Here is a 20829-nt window from a genome sequence, read left to right on the forward strand (position 1 = left end):
GGGGTGGGTGGGTTTCGCTTCGTTGATTGTCAGCTGAAACACGGCGAAGTAAATATGCGTCTTGTGTCGTCCAAGTGAGGGAAGTGTGTGAGCTGAGATTCTCCGACCCTGGAGGGGGAAGCACCGGTTGTTTTGGTCTCAGTGGGGGGGACCTTGGAGTGTAAACAGACCAGCAAAGGTAAGGAGTTCCTCCGCTACACTGGTGTTTTAGTGGAACCACCCCGGGGGCCTCACCGAATGATTACTGGCAAAACATAATCCTGTATCGTTAGCGAGTAGCTTGCTAGCTTTTGCTGTAAATCCCGAGCTGACAAACGACCAGGACCCGGTTCACCCCAAGATACGGAACCTCTCACTCTATTTCTATTTCCGGATACACCAAATAGCAACAACATTCTCCACAAACTGGATACAAGATGATTAAAGAAACCAAAACAATGTATTTAACCTTAGCTTTACCCCCTAAAATTAAAGAAACTCATTTCAAAAGCATGAACTATATTTATCCTTCCAAAGAATTACTCACAATACGTTTTAAGATCAATGACATCTGCTGCTTCTTTGAGACTGATGTTTTAGACAACACTATATATTCTACTCATTCACTAAAATACAATTATTTATTTTTCATAAATTAATTCGAGACAATAGTAACAACTTTTTGACTCTTACTGCATGATAAAAATGAGGAACTGGGCAGGTAATGTAATTCTATGCTTGGTCAAGTTTTTTATTCACAGGGATTGAATTTTAAGGTTTTTAAACGATTTAAAATGTTACTGTAACTCACTAAAATAGATCAAAACTACTAAGGTAAATAAATTAATTAATCCTTTCTGTTAGGAAAAACACAATTTAGATTATTGTATTGTCTGTATTCATTACATTGTCAACATAATGTATGTATTCATGTTTTTGTTTAACTTGTGATTTGAAAACATTTGCCATTATCAATCTATCTATCTATCTATCTATCTATTTCTCTGCTATTATAGATATATATACAGCTTCCTGTTTGATAGAAGTAGTCATCTGCAAAAGTTATTTTAATAATAATGTAGCCTATTCACCATGAGTGAATAAATGATGCATTACTGTGCAAGATGTAAAGGCGATGTTCTTATATAACACAATCATAAATATGTAACAAGAAGCAGTGCAGCGGATGTCAAGACATATATTCACAGAATCATGGGTTAGGAATATGCAGGCTCAGTACTGAAATATAAAGAAAATCCCCCATGAATTAGATATGGTGGTTGGCGTTATGATTTATTCATACATGTTGCGTTAAAACTTAAAGAAACACTTGGTTTATATTCAAACTAAGCAGCTTTTTGTCTTCAAACTATGGCAGTGTTTTTGAAGGAGGGAACTAGAGAACAACCCCCCAAAAAACCTGTTCAAGATAGTAAACGGAACGGTCCCACATCCATTTTGGGAATTGAACCTTGGATCTTCTCGCAGTAAGGCTAAACTAAAATGATATACTCTAAAATTGGACCCACCCCATCCCAACCTATTATGTTGTTATACATTTATATTGTTCTCTAAACTTGCCTTCACATTACACACCAACTACTAGGGATGTCCCGATACAACTTTTTCACTTCCGATACAATACAGATGTGGCAGCCTTGAGTATTGGCTGATACCGATATCGATACGATACGATATCAGCACGAATCATACAAACTTTTATTACTTATTTTGCAGTGTGGAATGTTAGAAAAGGCTTGATCAACCGATGTTACTCAAACAGAGAACAATAGTCAACAATTCATATTCACTTAAGTTATTTTTTACTGTCAGTATATGGTGGGGACAAAAACAGCAAAAACTTATCGGAGCGCTTCTATCAGAGATTTTAGAAGCAGTCCGATAAAATCCGATATTGTTTTTCTGGCTGATATTGGACCAATAGCGATATCAATAACGTATCAGGACACCCCTACCAACTATTGAATGATATTAATTTATTTTAACCAACCTTTTTGCTGAAGTACCTTGGTTAAAAAATAAAATAAAGCATGTAGTTCATCATCCTTTTTATTTTATTTTGGAAATAACTCGATAATGTCATAAGCAATGATGTCACATTTTAGTTTTACATAAAAATCAATAAAGCTGATATAAATTGTTATTTAACAAATCGTATAAAAAAGGCCAAGGGATATCATATAATTTCAACTGTAGATTTACAAAATATTGTTTTAAAAGAAAAATAGTGCAATTAATAATATAATTTAACATGGTTGTTTTTGGTTGTAATCCAATTTTCATAGTTATTTATAATATTAGAAAAATATTTTCGATCCAATGAAAAAAGACTGAAAGAACCTCCCTGTGTACCCAGGCCGTCAACCGGGCTTAAAACTCTCTTCCAGCCCGACCTCCCTTTTTGTTTTATAGCTTTGTCAACAAGTCTCACAGATTTGTTGAATTCCTCACAGTGCATTGATAAACTTTGAGGTGTGGTGTAAACACTCCCGTGTTCCTACCAAGCTTATCCTGAGATGCCTTATAGGCGACTAAATTTAATTTGTCTTGCACATGAAACCAGTATGGCAGTAAGGTGTGGCTGCGTCCTTTTAAGATGAATCCAAACTTCAGTACACCTGTAAGTGTCTCAACCCGTCATGTGCTTCCCTGCAGGGTGTCAGGTTCCATTTGTCCTTGTCTCTTGTTACCCTTGGTTGTTCTCCACATTTGGCTGCTGCATTCACATTGTCCCTTAAGTAGACCTTTTATGTGTTAGGGTTAGGGTTTTTATAAATGTTTCAGTCTAATGAGTTTCAAGAGTTTAGTTTGACGTCCAAGCATTTGAGTAATTTCTCTATTTACCTTTAGACTTGTCCTTGCTGTGTGATCTCCCTGAGAGTGGACCGCTGAGCTGAGAGCCCCCTCTGACCAGCAGGACGCACACCCTCCACACCGGTGGTGCGACGATGACCGAGCTGGTTGCCAAGTGGGCCTGTGAATACTGCACATACGAGAACTGGCCGTCCGCCATCAAGTGCACCATGTGCCGCGCTCATAGGCCCAGTGGGGGTGCCATCATCACTGAGGAGCCCTTCAAGAGCAGCCCTGTCCTGGATGCCTGTCTGCATCAGTGGGACCCTGCAGACCACAGCAACAGCCCATCCCAAGGGGGATCCAGCTTACTCATCTGTCCAGACTCCAGCGCTAGACCCCGGGTTCGCATCGCGGATGCACCCGCGGCTAGTGGCAAGTGGTCGTGTCACATGTGCACCTATCTAAACTGGCCCCGGGCCATCCGATGCACCCAGTGCCTGTGTCAGAGACAGCAGGGTCAACAACAGCAACACCACGGGCACCAAGTACCCTATCAGGGGCATCATACCCAGCAACCACGCAGCCCCACAGAATCCCCTCAGACCTCTGGGTCTGGATGCCGCCCCGCTCCCACAGCCACCACTACAGACCCTTGTGAGGAATATAATGATCGGAACAGGCTCAACACTCAGACACAACACTGGACCTGCACTGCATGCACTGATGAGAACTGGGCCAAAGCACCCAAGTGTGTGGTGTGTGACCATCCGAGGCCCATTAGTCTGCTGACTGAGCCCATAGCATCAGAACTGGCCAGCCAGCAGCCTTCTTCAGATCGAAACGAACAGGACAGGGACAACAGGAGGAGTGTGGTTGGCCACGCTGTTATAGAAGGAGTTGGTGTGGTAGGGGGGAGCGGGGGTTGTTGCAGCAGTCGAAGATCACCCCCCATGTCAAAACGAGAGTCAGAGTTGAATATGGACTTCCAGAGGATTGAACTGGCATCAGGAGCTGGGATTGGGAGCAAAGAAGATCTCGAAGTAGATTTTAAAAAACTGAAGCAGATCAAAAACAGGCTGAGAAGGACTGACTGGCTCTTCCTCAATGCATGTGTGGGTGAGTTTAAAGAGTGTCTCTTTTTAATCAAGTACTTTAAATGTTTAAATTCTTTGTCTTGTTTTGGTAGTTTAGATGAACATTGTAGAAACAACTGATGACTGTTTTTTTTTTCTTTAGTTAAATACATGAAACGAAACAATTACATTTATAGAAGGTTGCCTTGGGTTAGTGCATGTTTTGCCCTTAGCAAAAAAAGCAGTTAGAGAACCTGCATCTTTCCCATTCAAGTGGTGCAAGGAAAATAACTTTTAAAAATTATTTTGATCTTATAAGATCTTTTTTTTACGATTAAAACAGGGGAGAGAATATCCAGCTGCTGGGGGACGCGGGCATTCAGCCACTGGCCGCTCCTCCTCAGACACCTTCCCTTAGCTAGAGGGGAGGAGGGGTGGGTGGAGTGCGGCGAAGGCGTAGGCAAAATAATAAAATGATGGACATTCCAGTAAAAGTCTCCATAATAGCTTTAGACACAACAGTTACACAACAAATCAAGAGGAAAAAGGCAGACTGAGGTAGAGAAGCAACAGTTTAAAGCCTCAAACATACTGAGGAGGAACAGATCGCTTTGTGTCCTCATGGATCCCTGTGACTGTGCAGGGTCCGCCGGTACCGGTAAGGGAGGTTCAGTTTCGTTTTTGGTTTCAAAACGGACGGGAGAGAGGATTCCACGAACTGCAGCTTTAAACCACACTAAAAAAATAAATGAGAATAATTCTAATAATATAAAACACCTGAACTCGGTTAAAGTTTTATCAGAGGTCAAAATTACCTGGCCATTAAAGTGTGGGCTTGTTTAAAGAAACAAATAACAACAAAAAAACACAATTTATTTGATACGCTATAAAAAAACCAGTATGAACCCAGAGTTTTAGGAAAAAAAGATTTTTTGTTTTTATGTTAGAAATGGGTGTGGTTCTACTATATAAATTATTTTTAGAGTATAATATACTATCTATATGAAAATAGCATCAAACACTTTTGCATAAAAATCTGCAGAAACATCTGCAGTTCACGATTGGGCTGGTGAATGAATATTTTTACTGTGACTTGTCGACTGTGTGACTACGACAAACCAATGGTCATTAGTTGTGTCCCTGCCGTAGCGTTTGTAAACAGTGGCTTCAGTTACCATACGGCTTTGGTTTTACTGCTGCATGCTGCATCAGAAATAGCCTTGACCTATGTAACAGAAGTGTAAGAAAAACAACCTTTGAGGCCGCACTGCGTACTTCTACCCAAACTGTGTGTCATGACCTGAGATAGTCTGCATAACCTCACTTCATGTTTTCAGGCAGAGTATTTGTTTAGATATTTCAATGCTTCTTTTGATCATAATATATATATGTATATATGGTAAAGAGACTCTTGCATTGCTCTGTTGGTGCAGCACTTTTCATTACCCAGTTGTTGTCTTTCGAAAGTTTACATTCTTGTTCAGCTTTTATCATTCCTGAAGCTGAAGGCCTGGGTCTTGTAAGCTCTATGAGAGGTCTCTTTAAATGCACACTTGTTTGGGTTTGTGCAGTTTTAGTGGTCCACTCTCTTATGTTTTAGTACTTAAAAAGACCTCACACAACAGCCAGTTTTATCGTGTTGGAAAATGTCTTACGAGCTACATCCAGTGTTTCCAGTCATGATTTTTATGCTTTTTTCACTACATTCGTTCCTAATTCTTCCTTCCCTGCAGGATATAGTAACCCAGATATTTTCTAGGTTGTGACTACTCTGAGTATTGCACTATAGATCGATACACATCAGAGGTTGATGTAAAGACGCTTACATGCAATTCAAAGTTTGAGCACTAAAGGAATGTGGAAGGAAACAGGAGCTCGTCAGAGGAAGCCCAGGGGAGGGTGGGAGCAAACACTAAACAAACCTCCATCCTGATCCCCTTAAAGCAGTAACACAGGATCTAAGTTATGCAGACTGAAAATAATATCCTATATTATTAATATTATCTTATATTTAGTAATATGTAGCTGCTCCGTTGAGGTTGTTCTTCACTCGTCATCATTATAGCAGTATGATATACTGTTCATGTATAATGCACTACATTCGTCGAAGCATCATGTGTCAAACTCAAGGCCCTGGGGCCAAATTTGGCCTTTTTACAACATCCAATTTGGCCCACTGGAGAAAGTAAAAAAGACAAAGAAATAATGAATCATTGTGTAAATGAAAAAATAATTCAATTTTAGATACACTTCTGATTAACATTTTAAGACCAGTTGAATAATTGCAGGAATTAGCATTTTGCACTGTGGGATCTTAAGAAGGTTCTAGGTAGAGCTTCAAAATGCAAAACGAAGAAATGGGAGGAAGACAAAGAACTATTTGAGTAAACAATTTATTGTGAACAACAACTAAACTGAAACCTCTCAATTTTTACTAAATTCCTACAGGCAAATTCACACAATTTTTTTAAATTACATTTAAATTGGTCACAAAATCAAGGATTTTTAAAGTGAAGATCCTCCAGAGACTGATATTAAAAACTATAGGGCACAGTGATGTTGACATTGCTCTTTTTTCCAACCTAAAATTCGTGTTCCTCTTGACATCAAACTGCTTAAAATTTGGCCCCTTAGTGGAAATGGCTAAGACACCCCTGGCCTAAGCTATGTGACCAATTATGATAAGGAGTATATAAACACTAGTATATGGACGGGAGTATTTGGCCACACCTGGTAATTAATGAGGTTAGGTGTTTTAATCAGATGCCAAAGTTGTAAAAAATCAAGCACAATCTTGGATCGGTGATAGGGAGCCACCTTTGCAATAATAAGATAAGTCGTGAAATTTCATCCCTGCTTGATATTCCACGGTCACCTTAGGTTTTATTTATTAGCTCGTAGAAGTGTTTAAGAATCGCAGCAAGGTCAACGGCCGCAAAGACACAAATGAACATAATCGCCGTATCACGATTCCACTGGCATTTACATAAGATAAAGTGGAACAAAGATTGCGTGTAGCATCCAATTCAGTAGCTGACTTCAGAAACGATCGACAAAAGGAATGGACACGAGTTCCCACAGAAACACTCCTGCATCTCATAGGAAGCCTTCCAAGAATAGTAGAAGCTGTCACTGAAAAAGGGAACCAACTTCATTTAAATGTATTTGCATTTGAAAATATTGTCATCACACTTTTGTCCATAGAGTAGCTGTATAGCAGGCTTTATAGCAGATTATTGCCTCTGCCGACATATCTCTTACTGTGGTGGAACTATCCTCTCACACTGAATTTGCAGCTGGGCATTGTGTGTGGTCCTTTGAATGGAAAACAAAGGCTGAGCTGTGTCTAATGCTGTCACGTATTCATGTAACTGCTAGAAATGGAAGGAACACATTTGAATAGCGCTGGAATAAAATAAACTCTACTACATGGGTTAGTCTGGTTTTAGATGGTATTTCAGAAGTAGAATATTATGGCTATAACCTGTTTGACAACACTTTTTTTTTTAAATTCCTCTTCTTATCGTCATTGACTGTTTTCATTTTAGTCTTTAAATGTAAAAGCTCAAATGTGTTATTTGTATTTTCACACAACATTTTGGTCACTGTAATACATGGCTCCTTCTGAGCATTCAGGAGTAATTTATCTGAGAGGAAGGTTTGTTTTCCTTTCACTGTAACGACAACTAGGGGTGGGAACCTCTGGGTACCTCACGATACACGCTACAAAGCTCGCGATAACGATTATCTCACTATACTTCGATTATCGATATATTGGTCAGAAATTAATCTATGACATAACGAGAATCTTTTTTTAAATTTTATATTTCTGAAAGACAATAAATTAAAAAAGTGTCCTATGAACAGTGACACTATTTTAGTGCAACATTTCTGTAAATAAGTGTCAACATACCAATGTAATGTATAAGTATCTTTCTGTAAAAGAAAAATAGGGTCTTTCTTACCAGTGACACCATTATAGTGCAATATTCCAGTAAATAAAATATTGGTTTCTTTAACAAACAGTGACAACATTTCTGTGAAGACGTACCTGCACAAAAAGCAGGAAAGGTTTTAAAAAAAAAACGACACTTAACGTGAGCATATCAATAATCGATTGTGCGAAAAAAATATTGCGATATATCCCTGTATCTAGATATCGTCACAGTCCTAATGACAATCTTTCCTACATAATAATTATTAAGTAAAAGTGACTAGAATGGTATTTATACCTGGAGGGACATTTTTTCTGTTGGTAAACACATTTACAAACAAGATGAAAAAAGAAGCAAACAAAACAGAAAACTGCACATTTATTATAGTTTTCTTCAGCTGAAATATGACATAAATAAGTGCAGGTATTCTTTCTATACCCAGTGCTTTCTTTATCCATGCTGGTGTAGGATATGAGCCTAGAGAGTAGGTCAGGGTGGAACGAGACCGGGACAGATCAGTTTTCACCCCTTTATTATTATTCCACCTCACTTCAAAGTCTCTTAAGTCTCAAAGCACAATGCGCTGGTCATTGCATTGCATCAAACATTGTGCTCATGCATCTAATGTCCCTTGAACGAGGTTGCACCCATTTTTTTTATTGTGTTGTACAAAGTCACGATGCAAATCTATCAATTAACTAAATTATTTTTATCGATGAAAAATAAAATCTAACATCTTGTTACCAAAGACTTGCCTTTTTTCTGTCTTGATTTTCTTCTCTTGAAATTTTAAATTTTGAAATTGTTTTTTACTATTAACTTTTTTCTTTCATCCTACTGAATGTAGCTTCTCTATTTGTGCAAATATAATGTGTTTTACTCTTGGGAGTGATACTGTAGATTTGACTTGATCGCCTCATCTCTGTGATAAAACAGTGGTTCTCAAACTGGGATCTTAAAAACAACAACTATTATTCATATCTTAACATTCCAAAAGTGTGTAACTAACTGCATATGGAGACCATTGGAACAAACATACTTCACATTTACAGTATTTGGATACTGTACATGACGCACAACGGGTGATGGCTGTCTCAATTGCACTCCAAAAAGTTTGTTGGTAATACAATAAACACATTTTAACCAGGTACCCTTTAAGTTCATTTATACCACAAATTTATTAAATATTTATATAATTCCTGTAGCATTTAGAGCTACAAATGGCAGTCAATTTAATTAATATTTCTTGTATTTTATGCATTAACCTCACCAGACAAGGAAGGCATTACAGTCATAATTAAAAAGTATAGGGTGGATACATTGAGCTACCATGGCCTGTGTCTAAAGCTATTAACTTTTAAGTAAAAGTTTCCTTCTTTCAAAAGTAACTTAACCCCAAACCCACTTTTTCTGCTGAATACATATGTACTTGGGTATTAAGTAGTGCTGTTTATTAATCCTAGTCTCGAGTATTTTAATTTTGCGTATTTAGTTGTGAAATGTCAGATTTAATGGCCTCTAAGGGTTGAACGCCGGCTATTACAAGGGAATTTTATTATTGGCTGAAACAGTTTCTTCAAGATTCCCCTGTGTCATAAACTTTCACTGTCTTCTATAAAAGCTGAGAGGAGGGAGGAAGTTTTCCTCCAATCACATTTCTCAGTGAGCATTGATTGACAGTTCTAATGAAGAACGGCTTTCTTTAGCGGTGAAGTTGTTGAGCAGATTCTGCGCTAATCAGAGGGTTTATCAAGCTATCTGTGTTTTTACAGACACATGATGTGTGTATTCCCGTCTGTCTCTCTGTGTGAGCGGATTGTCTTGTCGCGTGTGTGCGTCTTCCTGCGTGTGTGTAAGCAGCGAACGCCAGTGATAATGTGTGTAGTGTTGTGTGTGCAGCTTCATGTTTGAATTGTGTGTGTGTGTGTGTGTGTGTGTGTGTGTGTGTGAGTGTAGTATTTGTCAAGGTAGTTTTTAAATTTCTCCCCTCGTGGCAGCTCAGCAGAAAGTAGGGGTTTAGTTACTCGGTGCCATCATTAACTCTTTGTGAACTCTCTTTTTCTTCCTCCTTCTTGTCTTCAAGGTGTTGTTGAAGGAGACCTCGCAGCCGTAGAGGCCTACAAGTCGTCAGGAGGCGACATCGCACGGCAGCTTACGTCAGGCGAGGTCCGATTGTTAAATCGGCCGTCTGCGTTCGATGACGGCTTCACGCTGGTTCACCTCGCTATCCGCTTTCAAAGGCAGGACATGTTGGCTGTGCTGCTCACGGAGGTCAGTAGAAAGAACCAAGAGGAGAAGGACTCTACTAAAAATGACTTATAACCTTTGGCCATAAAATTGCTGCAATTCTTTGGTGCACTCAAAGGATAGTTCTTAAAATGAATCATTATTGTTTCATGTATTCAAAAATAGGCTACAGTATATATTTATCAAGGACTAAAATGTGTGCGTTGTTGTGCTTTTAGCTTTTTATGGTACCCCTAAGTATTGTACCTGGGTGTGTATTTGCTGCTGGTATTTATCTTGAGCTATGAGCTTGACTCATGTGCATGTGCTGTGGTTGTTTCCAGCTCTATTTTCACAGAGTTGTACCAGATTATTGCACATGCAGTTATCATCCCAGTCTGTCTTTTCTCCAGTTTTTGTCGAGTGAGGATAGAAAGCAAACACCTGATCAAGCCCTCAACATTCATTTATTTGAACCTTTACTCAACCGGAAAAGTCCCATTGAGATTAAGAAGCTCTCTTTCAAGGAAATTCTGGAACATGCTTCAAATGCTAAGATTTGGTGAAGCAGACCACAGCATTCAGGCAATGTACCGTACTAAAAAATGATTAATTTTGTAGAGATTTTTGGTTCACAAATGAGCATCCTTTTGCGTTTGATGTGCTCTTCCTGTGTTTTCAGACGCTTTTAAGTGAGTTTTTCTTTTTTGTCTAATCTCCTCCGCTCTGCAGGTGTCCCAACAGGCCGCCAAGTGCATTCCAGCCATGGTGTGTCCGGAGCTAACGGAGCAGATTCGACGTGAGGTGGCTGCATCCGTGCACCAGCGGAAAGGAGACTTCACCTGTTACTTCCTCACTGACCTGGTGACTTTCACTCTGCCCGCAGGTTAGCATTTCATCAACAAGCAAACAAAAACTGAAAATAAACCACTTGTTTAGTTATTATTTTTCTTCACAAACCCACATAAGAAAGTGCTTTGAAGGAGCTCAGAAGCTGTAGGTGTTCTTATCATACAAGGCTGAATTAAAACTCTGTAGCTAAGTTAAATTAATTCAGTCTTTCCTTCAGGCTTTGGAAATGCAAATTTTGGTCACTTGTGCATGAAATTACTTTTTGTTTAGACTGAAGGGGACGTAATGCTTTGGTTTTCTATTTGTTACAAACAGCAAAAGCTGATGACCTCTGGCCTGTGGTTCTGTTTTTGTGGTATTCTTAATATGCCAACATCTTAATCAGAAACACACTTCATAAATGCATAGATTTCTATTCAAACAAGCGTATTAGTTTATTTTATGTGGGTCGTAACTGTGGTGTTTCAGCACACAGATAAGCGGGGCAATCAGAAATAATGCAAGCTTCAGCTAGTGGCAATAATAGGAACTCTGCTTGTTCAGTGTCCATGTGTCTGTACACATTTCTTTAGCTGAATAATAAGCCACTGTGTCAAGAGCTCCGAGCACACAGTCAAAGTCATTGGCTTTAGTAGAACACAAAGACAAAACAAGGTCTGTGACTAGACTGAGCCAACAGAGAATTTAAATCAGACTGTGAGGAAAATTCATGATGAAATAAGTAATATCGCTCATTGTTTTCCTTTTTTTGTTTCAGATATTGAAGACTTGCCTCAAGCTGTTCAGGAAAAATTGTTTGATGAAGTTCTTGATAGAGATGTCCAAAAAGGTAAAATGCTCACTTTCTCTAAATTTGGATTAAAATATTACTAATTTACAGTTGCAACAGCAGGAACCAAACCCACAGACAGTTTGGCTGATAGGCCTAATATAGTGAAGCATTGTAATACACTCATTTCCCTTCTTCTCTGCTGGTCTATTTGGTCTCTAGTTGGTCAATTGATGTATTTATCTATTGAGACTGTTGATTCTTCACTAATCAGCCTAATTGAGTGTTGGGGATTCTTTGATTCAAAGAGTGTTTGTTGAGGTTTGAGCATTTGTATTTTATGCAGATCGGAATCTGTCACAAACGAGAACGAAGCTATGGATATTCTTTCTATTCCCACTCACTGTCATACTTTGATTGGAGAGAGAAACTCAACAGTTAATCTGTGTTGACTTTGTATATAAACAACAAAATAATACTTACCTTTTCTTTGACTGCATTTGTATTTCTATCGCACGTATTTGTCCAGTTTAAGATCAATCAAAACATATAATTTTTTTAATAGTGGCAGCTTAGCCTATAAAGTGGGCCCTGATGACTCCTCTAGCCCATTAGCTGACTATGACTATAGCTAATACCTTAGCTACTCAGAAAGAAAATACTTTTTTTTTTTTCCGTTTTATCTAACATCTGAGCTGCTTTCACCTCATTGCATAAACTTTACAGCTAATGCTACACAGCCAGCTAAGCTAGGGTTAGATTATTTACAGATGTGTTCTTAGAAGAGACAAACATCACCAGGGTAGCATATTTTGTAACTGATGGCTTTATGTTATCTATTAGTGGGAAAAATATCTTATCTGTATATTAATTATATAGTGACTGTTGATTTTAAACAAGCTGTGGGTCTCAAGAAGGAATACTTGGAGACACTCAAGTGTTGTGCATTCTTTGTTTAAAACAGCATTTATCTTTGTTTTTATTTGTTTTTTAACATATTCTTCTTATTAGTTGGTCGTTTCGAAGCTTTATGGGTTTCCAGCTCTCATTTTGTCTTCCCCCTCTGTGTTCAGAACTTGAAGAAGAGTCCCCTATAATCAACTGGTCCCTGGAACTGGGAACGAGGTTAGACAGTCGACTGTACGCCTTGTGGAACCGCACAGCTGGTGACTGCCTCCTGGACTCGGTGCTGCAGGCCACGTGGGGCATCTACGATAAAGACTCTGTGCTCCGCAAGACCCTCCACGACAGTTTACACGACTGCTCTCATTGGTAAATATCGCAGGGGTGAATATATGAGTTTTGAGCATTTCCATCCGCTCTCAATCATGTTAAAACAACTTGATTATAAATGACTGACATAAGGCAGCAAACATTAACCGAAACATTCACTGCAACCTAAGCTTGTTGTGCTGGTGAGGTACTGTATTATTAATGCACTGCAGACCAGGCATTCAGGTTTTACACAACTTGTCATTCTCCTGCTGAAATGTTTACAAAAGATTATGTTTTTGCTTTGGAGGCTGAATCTCTCCATTCCCTTTGTCTCAGTTTGATGGCATTGGTACAAGGGGACGTGGTTTTCACTTGAGGTCGACATTTTTGCTCCAAATCCATAGTTTTATTGCTAGCACACATAGTTGTGTGCAACAGTCCAAGTAGGAAGAGACAGTTTTTTAATGAGGTTTAAAGTTTTGACTTTGTAGAGCAGATTTATATTTAGTGTTAAAGTTTGGTGAGAGTGGTGCTGGGTGATATGGAAAAAAATCATGGACTATTTTTTTATAACGATATATACCACGATAAAGTTTAAACTAGATTTATATTTCAGAAAGTAAAATAATGCAGTTGTTTTAGATTGTTTTGTGTGTGTGGTGTTATAATTTAAACAAGAATAATAATTAAAACATTTAAGAAATATATTTTTAATCAGTATTTTTTTTTTTTATTGTTACAAATTAGACATTTCAGGGGATCCCATTTGAAATCCAGGCGACAATTTATAATTATTGATATCGCAACATATATCGCATTGTTTCGTATCGCAATATATCTGGTCGTGAATCGTAACATATTGTCAGTTTCATGGCAATGCACGCCCCTATACGTTTTAACAGTTTCCTACCTCTCCACAGGAGGTTTAATATTTTCAAACTGTTGTGTTTGAAGCTTTATGTCAAACTTTTCTCTCCAGGCATGTGAAATAAATAATCAATAATAAATACATCTTTTTAGTATTGAGTTTCAAATCTTTCTGCAAACCAAAGGACTTTCTACAAACACGACTCCTCCGTGTGACTCATATCTGTTGGTATGAAGAAATTGTTCTGCTAGAGAATTATGACGGTGTGATAAGCAGTTACAGGCAACTGAATTTTCACTAAAGATGAAGAACTACAGGCTATAGGAGTCACACGCCTTCCTGTGCAAAGGTTAGATAATCACACCGGTCTGTGTACTTGTGTACAGGTTTTACACACGCTGGAAGGAATGGGAATCCTGGTATTCCCAGAGCTTTGGTCTTCACTTTTCTCTGCGAGAGGAGCAGTGGCAGGAAGACTGGGCTTTCATCCTGTCCCTCGCCAGCCAGGTACCCACACACTAATGCAAACGCACACCTTAGCATTGGTGAGACGGGCTAATTGTACCAGAAGCTTTAGTGCTCTGTACTAATGCTCAGTGTAAGTGCATCAACACTTCTCTGTCTCCTGCTGTGACCTCACTGACAAACTACTCAGGCATGCCGTTTGTGTATGTGGGTGTGAAAGCTTAGTGCGTTTATGTTTTAGGACTTGGAGTAGACTGGGGGTAATTTCACAGCAGTTAAAAATCCATTTACATTGTTTGAGTGGGTTTTTTTTCTTCTTCTTTTCGTCCCTCTCACAGCCAGGATCAAGCTTGGAGCAAACCCACATTTTTGTTCTTGCACACATACTTCGGAGGCCCATTATCGTCTACGGAGTGAAGTATTACAAAAGTTTCCGTGGAGAAACACTCGGGTACACCCGCTTTCAAGGTGAGCATTGAGTTTTTTTTGTCAAATAGTAGAAAAGAAACAGGAGAAGACCAAGATGTTCATTGGTCGACCAGCAAAAAAAAAAAATGCAATGCACTTATCTAGGTGATAAGGATTAAACATGTGCATGCGCACCTGTGTTTGACGTGCGCTTGCTTCCCCGTGCGCTGATCTGATGTTGACATTAACAATTGTTTATTATTAAAAGCAGTCTTACCACTAAAACAAACATAAATATGTCATTTGTATGAGGAAAAAAATTGTTTTTAAATGTCGGTTTCAGGTCAGGCACGGATATACATACAGTACCTAATGTCTGTTGGACCTGTAGGTTTAACTTTTGCTTTGTTGAGTTCTGGTCAAAGCTTGAATAATCGCTATGTGTGCCATAGTCTTGGTCGACCAACCATTTCTTTTATTTGACTACAGCCCTAGAAAATACTAGATTGTCTTTCTGCAGAACAGGCTGAATTATCTGATCTTGTTAACTGTCTAATAGCTGTAATTTAAGCCTTATTATGTTGTCTGTGACTTTAAAAAGCCAAAAACAAAGGGTGTGTCATGTTTTTTGTGTCTAAACACATGTAAGCCATCAGAGTCTGTGTACGGTCAGCACACGCAGGGTCTACCTTCTACTCTGTTGTTTTTTTTACTGTAAGTTGTAAAAAGTAAAACCCAGTCTGGGTCCAATTTGTCTGCTGACTGAAGCTGCTCCGGGGATGATGAAATGCTCTGTAAGGGGCCGAAACTCTGCAGCGAAGCCTGTTTAATGGATCATTTAGTGATTTACTGTTGCCAGGAGCTGAAACACAGAGTGAGGAGCGCCCACAGAGAGGGCGAGGCACAGCTTTAGTTAGTGGTGACCAAGTGAACCCAGTGAAACACAGTGGTTATGGTTACTTTAGCAGAGCAGCTGAACACGGGCTTCTCTACAACGTGGTGTCGGTTACGCTGCTTTTCAAGAGGCAGGGGAGCTGCTTTGTACATTGTGGACCAAAAGAAATATGAGACACCAATGCTTTTATGCTATCTGCAACAGTGTTTAATCAGCAAGGTCCTTCATACATATTTACAGCATAACAAGGTTTATTCTAAGAGAAAAAGTTACTGCTGAATCACAGATAATCTGGTGCATTTTTAAAGAAACATTTTACATCAATATATTACATCTGTCCTGTCTCTTGTTGTGGTTTTCCAACCTTGGGGTCATGACCCAATGTGGGGTCCCCAGTAATAATAAATTAAAAAAAAATTTAAATGACTGATTGAAATGACATTTTTACATTTTGAATTTTAATTATTTTGCACAGTTGAGAAAAAAAACAAAACAATACATAATATCACAGAAATAGATATACAGTACAGTGCACGAAGAAGCAGAAAACTCAAAGAACTTAAGTAATAATTATTTTTCCAATTTAATATACCACACGCAATCTCAAACAACTGTATTCTATACTTTCACTTTTTCAAATATAATATATCTAGTTCAAATAAAATGTAGTATGAAAAAAGTCACTTTGTGTACTAATCCTGGCTACTTCGTATTTGTAAAATAGTACAACAAACATGATCCAAATTCACTTAATTTTAGAGAAAAAGAACTACTGGTCTATTAATTGATAAAGAAAATACTAATGAAAATTATATCTATGTATTTATTTATCTTTTACCTTCTCAAATATAAATCTAGTTTTTAAAAATTCAGTGTAAGAATATCTGAGCTGTACACTAATCCTGGTTACAAACATGATCAAAAGGTAATTCAATAAGAAACAAAATGTCTCTGGGGTTGCCAGGTTGTGATATCAAAATGGGTTCACGACCCAAAAAAGGTTGGGAACCACTGATTTAGTGTCTGCTTGATTAAGGGTTTATTAATGCACCTTAAAACTTTGATGTTTTATTCCATCTGAAAGTTACAGAACACACGCAAATATGAAAAGATATTATTACTGTGTGTGTGTGTGTGTGTGTGTGTGTGTGTGTGTGTGTGTGTGTGTGTGTGTGTGTGTGTGTGTGTGTGTGTGTGTGTGTGTGTGTGTGTGTGTGTGTGTGTGTGTGTGTGTGTGTGTGTGTGTGTGTGTGTGTGTGTGTGTGTGTGTGTGTGTGTGTGTGTTGCTCCCCCAGGTGTTTACTTGCCCCTTTTGTGGGAGCAGAGTTTTTGCTGGAAGAGCCCCATAGCCCTGGGCTACACGCGGGGCCACTTCTCGGCGCTGGTGGCCATGGAAAACGACGGCTTCGACAATCGCGGCGCAGGCGCCAACCTCAACACAGACGATGACGTGACGGTGACGTTCTTGCCGCTCGTGGACAGCGAGAGGAAGCTGCTTCACATCCACTTCCTCTCAGCGCAGGAGGTAAAGACCTCATTGGCCATGGTTACATGTTTGTTTAGTTCAGAATTATTTATACTGAATTAAAAAAAATTGGAATTAAAGTATTCTGCTTAGTGTTTACATGGAAATAGTAATTCATTTATTTCAGCTTTAGATTCAGATTCAGAAAACTTTATTTATCCCCAAGGGGCAATTCATTTTCAGATACATCCCGAGTCCAACGCTTGCTTTGGCGGTCATCTTGGATTATGTCGTCACTAGCACGGAATTCATTTAAAGTGGAAATAAACGCTTACAAGATCAAGGGATTATTCCATTCGAATAAACCAGCCGCTTCATTCGGATTGAAGTTTAATTGGGAATTGCCCTTTTCATTCAGAATGAAGTGTTTACAAGGTGATTTTTAATATTTTTAAATATAATTAAACTTTTAGTCTGAATTAAAAGGGATTAAGGCTCTCATGTAAATGTGGCTTTTTGAGTGCTTACCGACCAATGACTTTTCTCAGGTTGTGAAAACATGTTCTTACATAAATGGTCAACACGTTAGTTTGTCGTCCAACTTGTGATAAAGACTAACTGAATCTATACACAGGCTTTTGTTTACCTCAGGGCGCTCTGCTGATTAGCAATCTTTAAAAACTAAAGCTGTCCAACTCAGCTTGCACAAATGGTAAAACTTTATCAGGATGTATTTTAGTTCAGGGGTCACCAGAGGACTTCAAGAAACTAAGAATATATATATTTTTTTTTTTTAACAATTTGAGCTTATTTTTATCCTTTTTTTTTCAACTATAACAAACTTACCATTTTCATCACATTTTCTTGCCATGTTTTTGCTCCTTTTAATGCATTTTCCTACATTACTCCCATTTTTGCCACTTCTCCATCAAATTTCAATGCCTTTTCTGCAAATTTTTTCCACTTTCCACTTAAAATATCCCAGCCTCAGAGAAACCAACAACCTTCTGCTTTATTTTTACTTTATCTTAGTCTACTACTAGCATACAATCCTCAATTGATAACTTGGAAAACAATTGTTTAAACAATTTCTGTGGTTTTTAAAACCCTATTTCACCACTGTTTCCGGTCACTTTTAATCCATTTTATTTCCTATTTAACAAGGATTTAAGGATTTACATCTTTAAAATGACTATATACTATGGTGCAAATAATAATAAACTTCCTGGATAACAGTAAATATTATTCAGATGGATAAATAAATAAATGTGGGTATCAAAGATTCACAGAAGAGAACCACTGCTTTAGTTGGTAGAACAACTTGAGCAGCAGGTGACTCAGTGGAAAGGTTATAGACGTATTAAATGAATTAGCTCTGTCAATAAAACAGCAAGTCGTAATGAAAGTGCTTTAGGCGACAGTCATATGTTCATTCTTTGTGTTTACTCCTCTTCTTCTTCTTTTTCAGATGGGTAACGAGGAGCAGCAGGAGAAGCTGCTGCGGGAATGGTTGGACTGTTGTGTGACGGAGGGCGGCGTTCTGGTGGCCCTGCAGAAAAGCTCCCGCCGTCGCAACCACCCACTGGTCACCCAGATGGTGGAAAAGTGGCTGGATGGCTACCGGCAGATCCGACCCTGCGCATCACTGTCCGACGGCGAGGAGGAGGAAGACGACGACGACGAGTGACAGAACTGAAGTGGAGGGAGGCGGGTCTGCGGGGCAGAGCTCCTCCTCCAATCCTTTACTCGTTACCTTTTTTCCCCTATGGTTCATCTTTTTTGGGCTTTTCTTTTTCCTGACACGGACAAACTGTGAACGCCTCCACCAACTGTAGAGGCTCCATCAGTTAACCTTTGACATAAAACCAACTCCTAAGGTTTACCAATGCAAATCCACTTTGAGATATAAAGAAACAAAAAGCCTTTATTCATCATAAATGTAAATGCATGTGGTTGTTTGAAGAAGAAGAAAAAAAAACAAAGTAGTTTAAGGAAATATACCAGCATACATTTAAATCAACACTTTCTATCTGTTGAATACGGGCACTGACTAAGCACACTTCCAAAATTGAACTTTGTTTTTTTTCCCCCAGTTGTTAATGGGTTAGCTTGTTTAGCATTTGGTGTTTTTTTGAACGGGCAGGGACGAATCCAATATTAATATCTTTAGAAAAACCACAGACTGTAAAGCATTAATGACTTCAATCCGTATTATTAAGAAGCACTGTACATTTTGATGAATACATTTCTATATGGATATATTATTGTTGCTTGAAATGAGGTCGTATATGAAGCTCTTGAAAAAGGGAGGCGTTTCCCTTTCTTACGTCTCCACTCACTACAGTTTGGCACACTAATAACATTCATGGGTTCTTGGTTTACCTTTTCTCAGACTGACATTTACTGAGAAGTTACGTATGTGTGCGCAAGTGTGTTTTATTTGTTTTTCTCTTTTGAATTTATTCAATCTATTTATTGTTTGGAAAACTTAAAGAGCTTTTCAGTATGTTTAAGATTTCCTTTGTATTTGGGTTCATGATTGATTTCCTCAGTTTCAATGAAGGCATGTTGCACACAAACGGTTGCAGTGTTAAGCGAAGCAATCATGACCATCAGTGAAGAGTTTACTTATGTTTTTGTTGCGTGTGTTGGATATTTTGTACCTCATCTGGATGCCTGGTGCTTTATTTCTGAGCGAACACACGCAGGAGATAAAAAAAAAAAAACCTACCCCTCATTTCAAAATCACACCTTGTCTAATCACTGACTTCCTGTTTGTTCCTTCTAGTATTTTGTTGTCAGACTCCTCCCACCTCCTTGTAAAGCTCATCTGTCGTCATTACACGAACTCATCTTTTGACCGCGAGGGATCACAACTCTTAAAACCAAAGCTGAGAGAAAACGGAAGACGAAGAAAAACCTTTGTGCTTCACATTTTGTTTGTTTTTTTCTTTTTCCTCAATGTGAATGTTTGCATTTCTTTTTGTTTCTTCTCGCCATGGCGTAATGTAACCTCTTTCGTGTCATTCGAGTCATACCTGCTTTGAGCACCACCTGTATGTCGCTTTGTATTTATGCAACAGTTACAGCCGTGACTATAACGGTTTGTGGATTTAGGCCTGACCACACTAAACGGAGTGTTGTGCAAAAAAAAAAAAAAAAAAAACAGGCAAAGAAAAAAGGAAATAAAGAAAAGCCTTTTTTGAATGTCCAACCAAACTGGTGCCTGTGTTTGTATTTTTGACCTGAATAATAACTAACCACAAGTTTAAAAATAATCAAGACTGCAAATAACGGCCTATCAGAATGGAGGACTACAATTCAAAATGGAGGAAAGCAAAGCATGATGGCAACTCGACCAAAAAACAAAGTAAAACCATTCAAATTCTACCTGTGAATCATACATAATTCCTAAAAACATGCTATATTTAACACATCAACTTATTAGAACACCTTTTAATAAGAAATAGAAAGAAACAAAAATATGAAAATTCCACTACACCATGAGTAGGACGGCCTTCCAAAATGTAGGACGTGCAATCAAACTCGAGGCAAACAAAGCATGATTTTAACCTGACCAAAAAACAAGGAAAACCCTTCAAATTCTACCTTTGAATCATTACTAACTCCTAAAAACATACATAACACACCAACTTCTTAAAAACGCTTTTTAATAAGAAATGGAGAGAAAAAACAAAAGTATGAAAATTCCAACACGCCATAAGTGAGGACGGCCAATCAAAAAGCATGATTTTAACTTGACCAAAAAACAAGTAAAATCCTTCAATTCTACCTTTGCATCATAACTAGTCCTAAATCTACTATATTTAACACATCAAACCTCTTAAAAACTCCTTCTTAC

The 20829-nt window shown here is 38.4% G+C and overlaps 1 protein-coding gene across 1 annotated transcript; it reads left to right on the forward strand.

Annotated features, from left to right (window-relative positions):
• Positions 1–11: 11 nt before the first annotated feature.
• Positions 12–20162, forward strand: zranb1b (zinc finger, RAN-binding domain containing 1b). Its single transcript, XM_028468771.1, has 10 exons — positions 12–178; positions 2851–3912; positions 9888–10075; positions 10763–10916; positions 11640–11711; positions 12725–12923; positions 14121–14241; positions 14538–14667; positions 16798–17027; positions 18436–20162. The coding sequence occupies exons 2-10, from the start codon at positions 2949–2951 to the stop codon at positions 18652–18654; spliced, it is 2277 nt and encodes a 758-aa protein (XP_028324572.1). The 5' UTR covers positions 12–178; positions 2851–2948; the 3' UTR covers positions 18655–20162.
• Positions 20163–20829: the final 667 nt, after the last annotated feature.

The sequence above is a fragment of the Gouania willdenowi genome, chromosome 15 (assembly GCF_900634775.1).
Source record: "Gouania willdenowi chromosome 15, fGouWil2.1, whole genome shotgun sequence".
NCBI lineage: Eukaryota > Metazoa > Chordata > Actinopteri > Blenniiformes > Gobiesocidae > Gouania > Gouania willdenowi.

Coding starts and splice junctions, on each gene's coding strand:
- zranb1b (XM_028468771.1), top strand. CDS start 2,949: ATGACCGAGCTGGTTGCCAAGTGGGCCTGTGAATACTGCACATACGAG. Junction 11,712..12,724: donor TGATAGAGATGTCCAAAAAG/GTAAAATGCTCA, acceptor CTCTGTGTTCAG/AACTTGAAGAAGAGTCCCCT. Junction 14,668..16,797: donor CGGGTACACCCGCTTTCAAG/GTGAGCATTGAG, acceptor TTGCTCCCCCAG/GTGTTTACTTGCCCCTTTTG.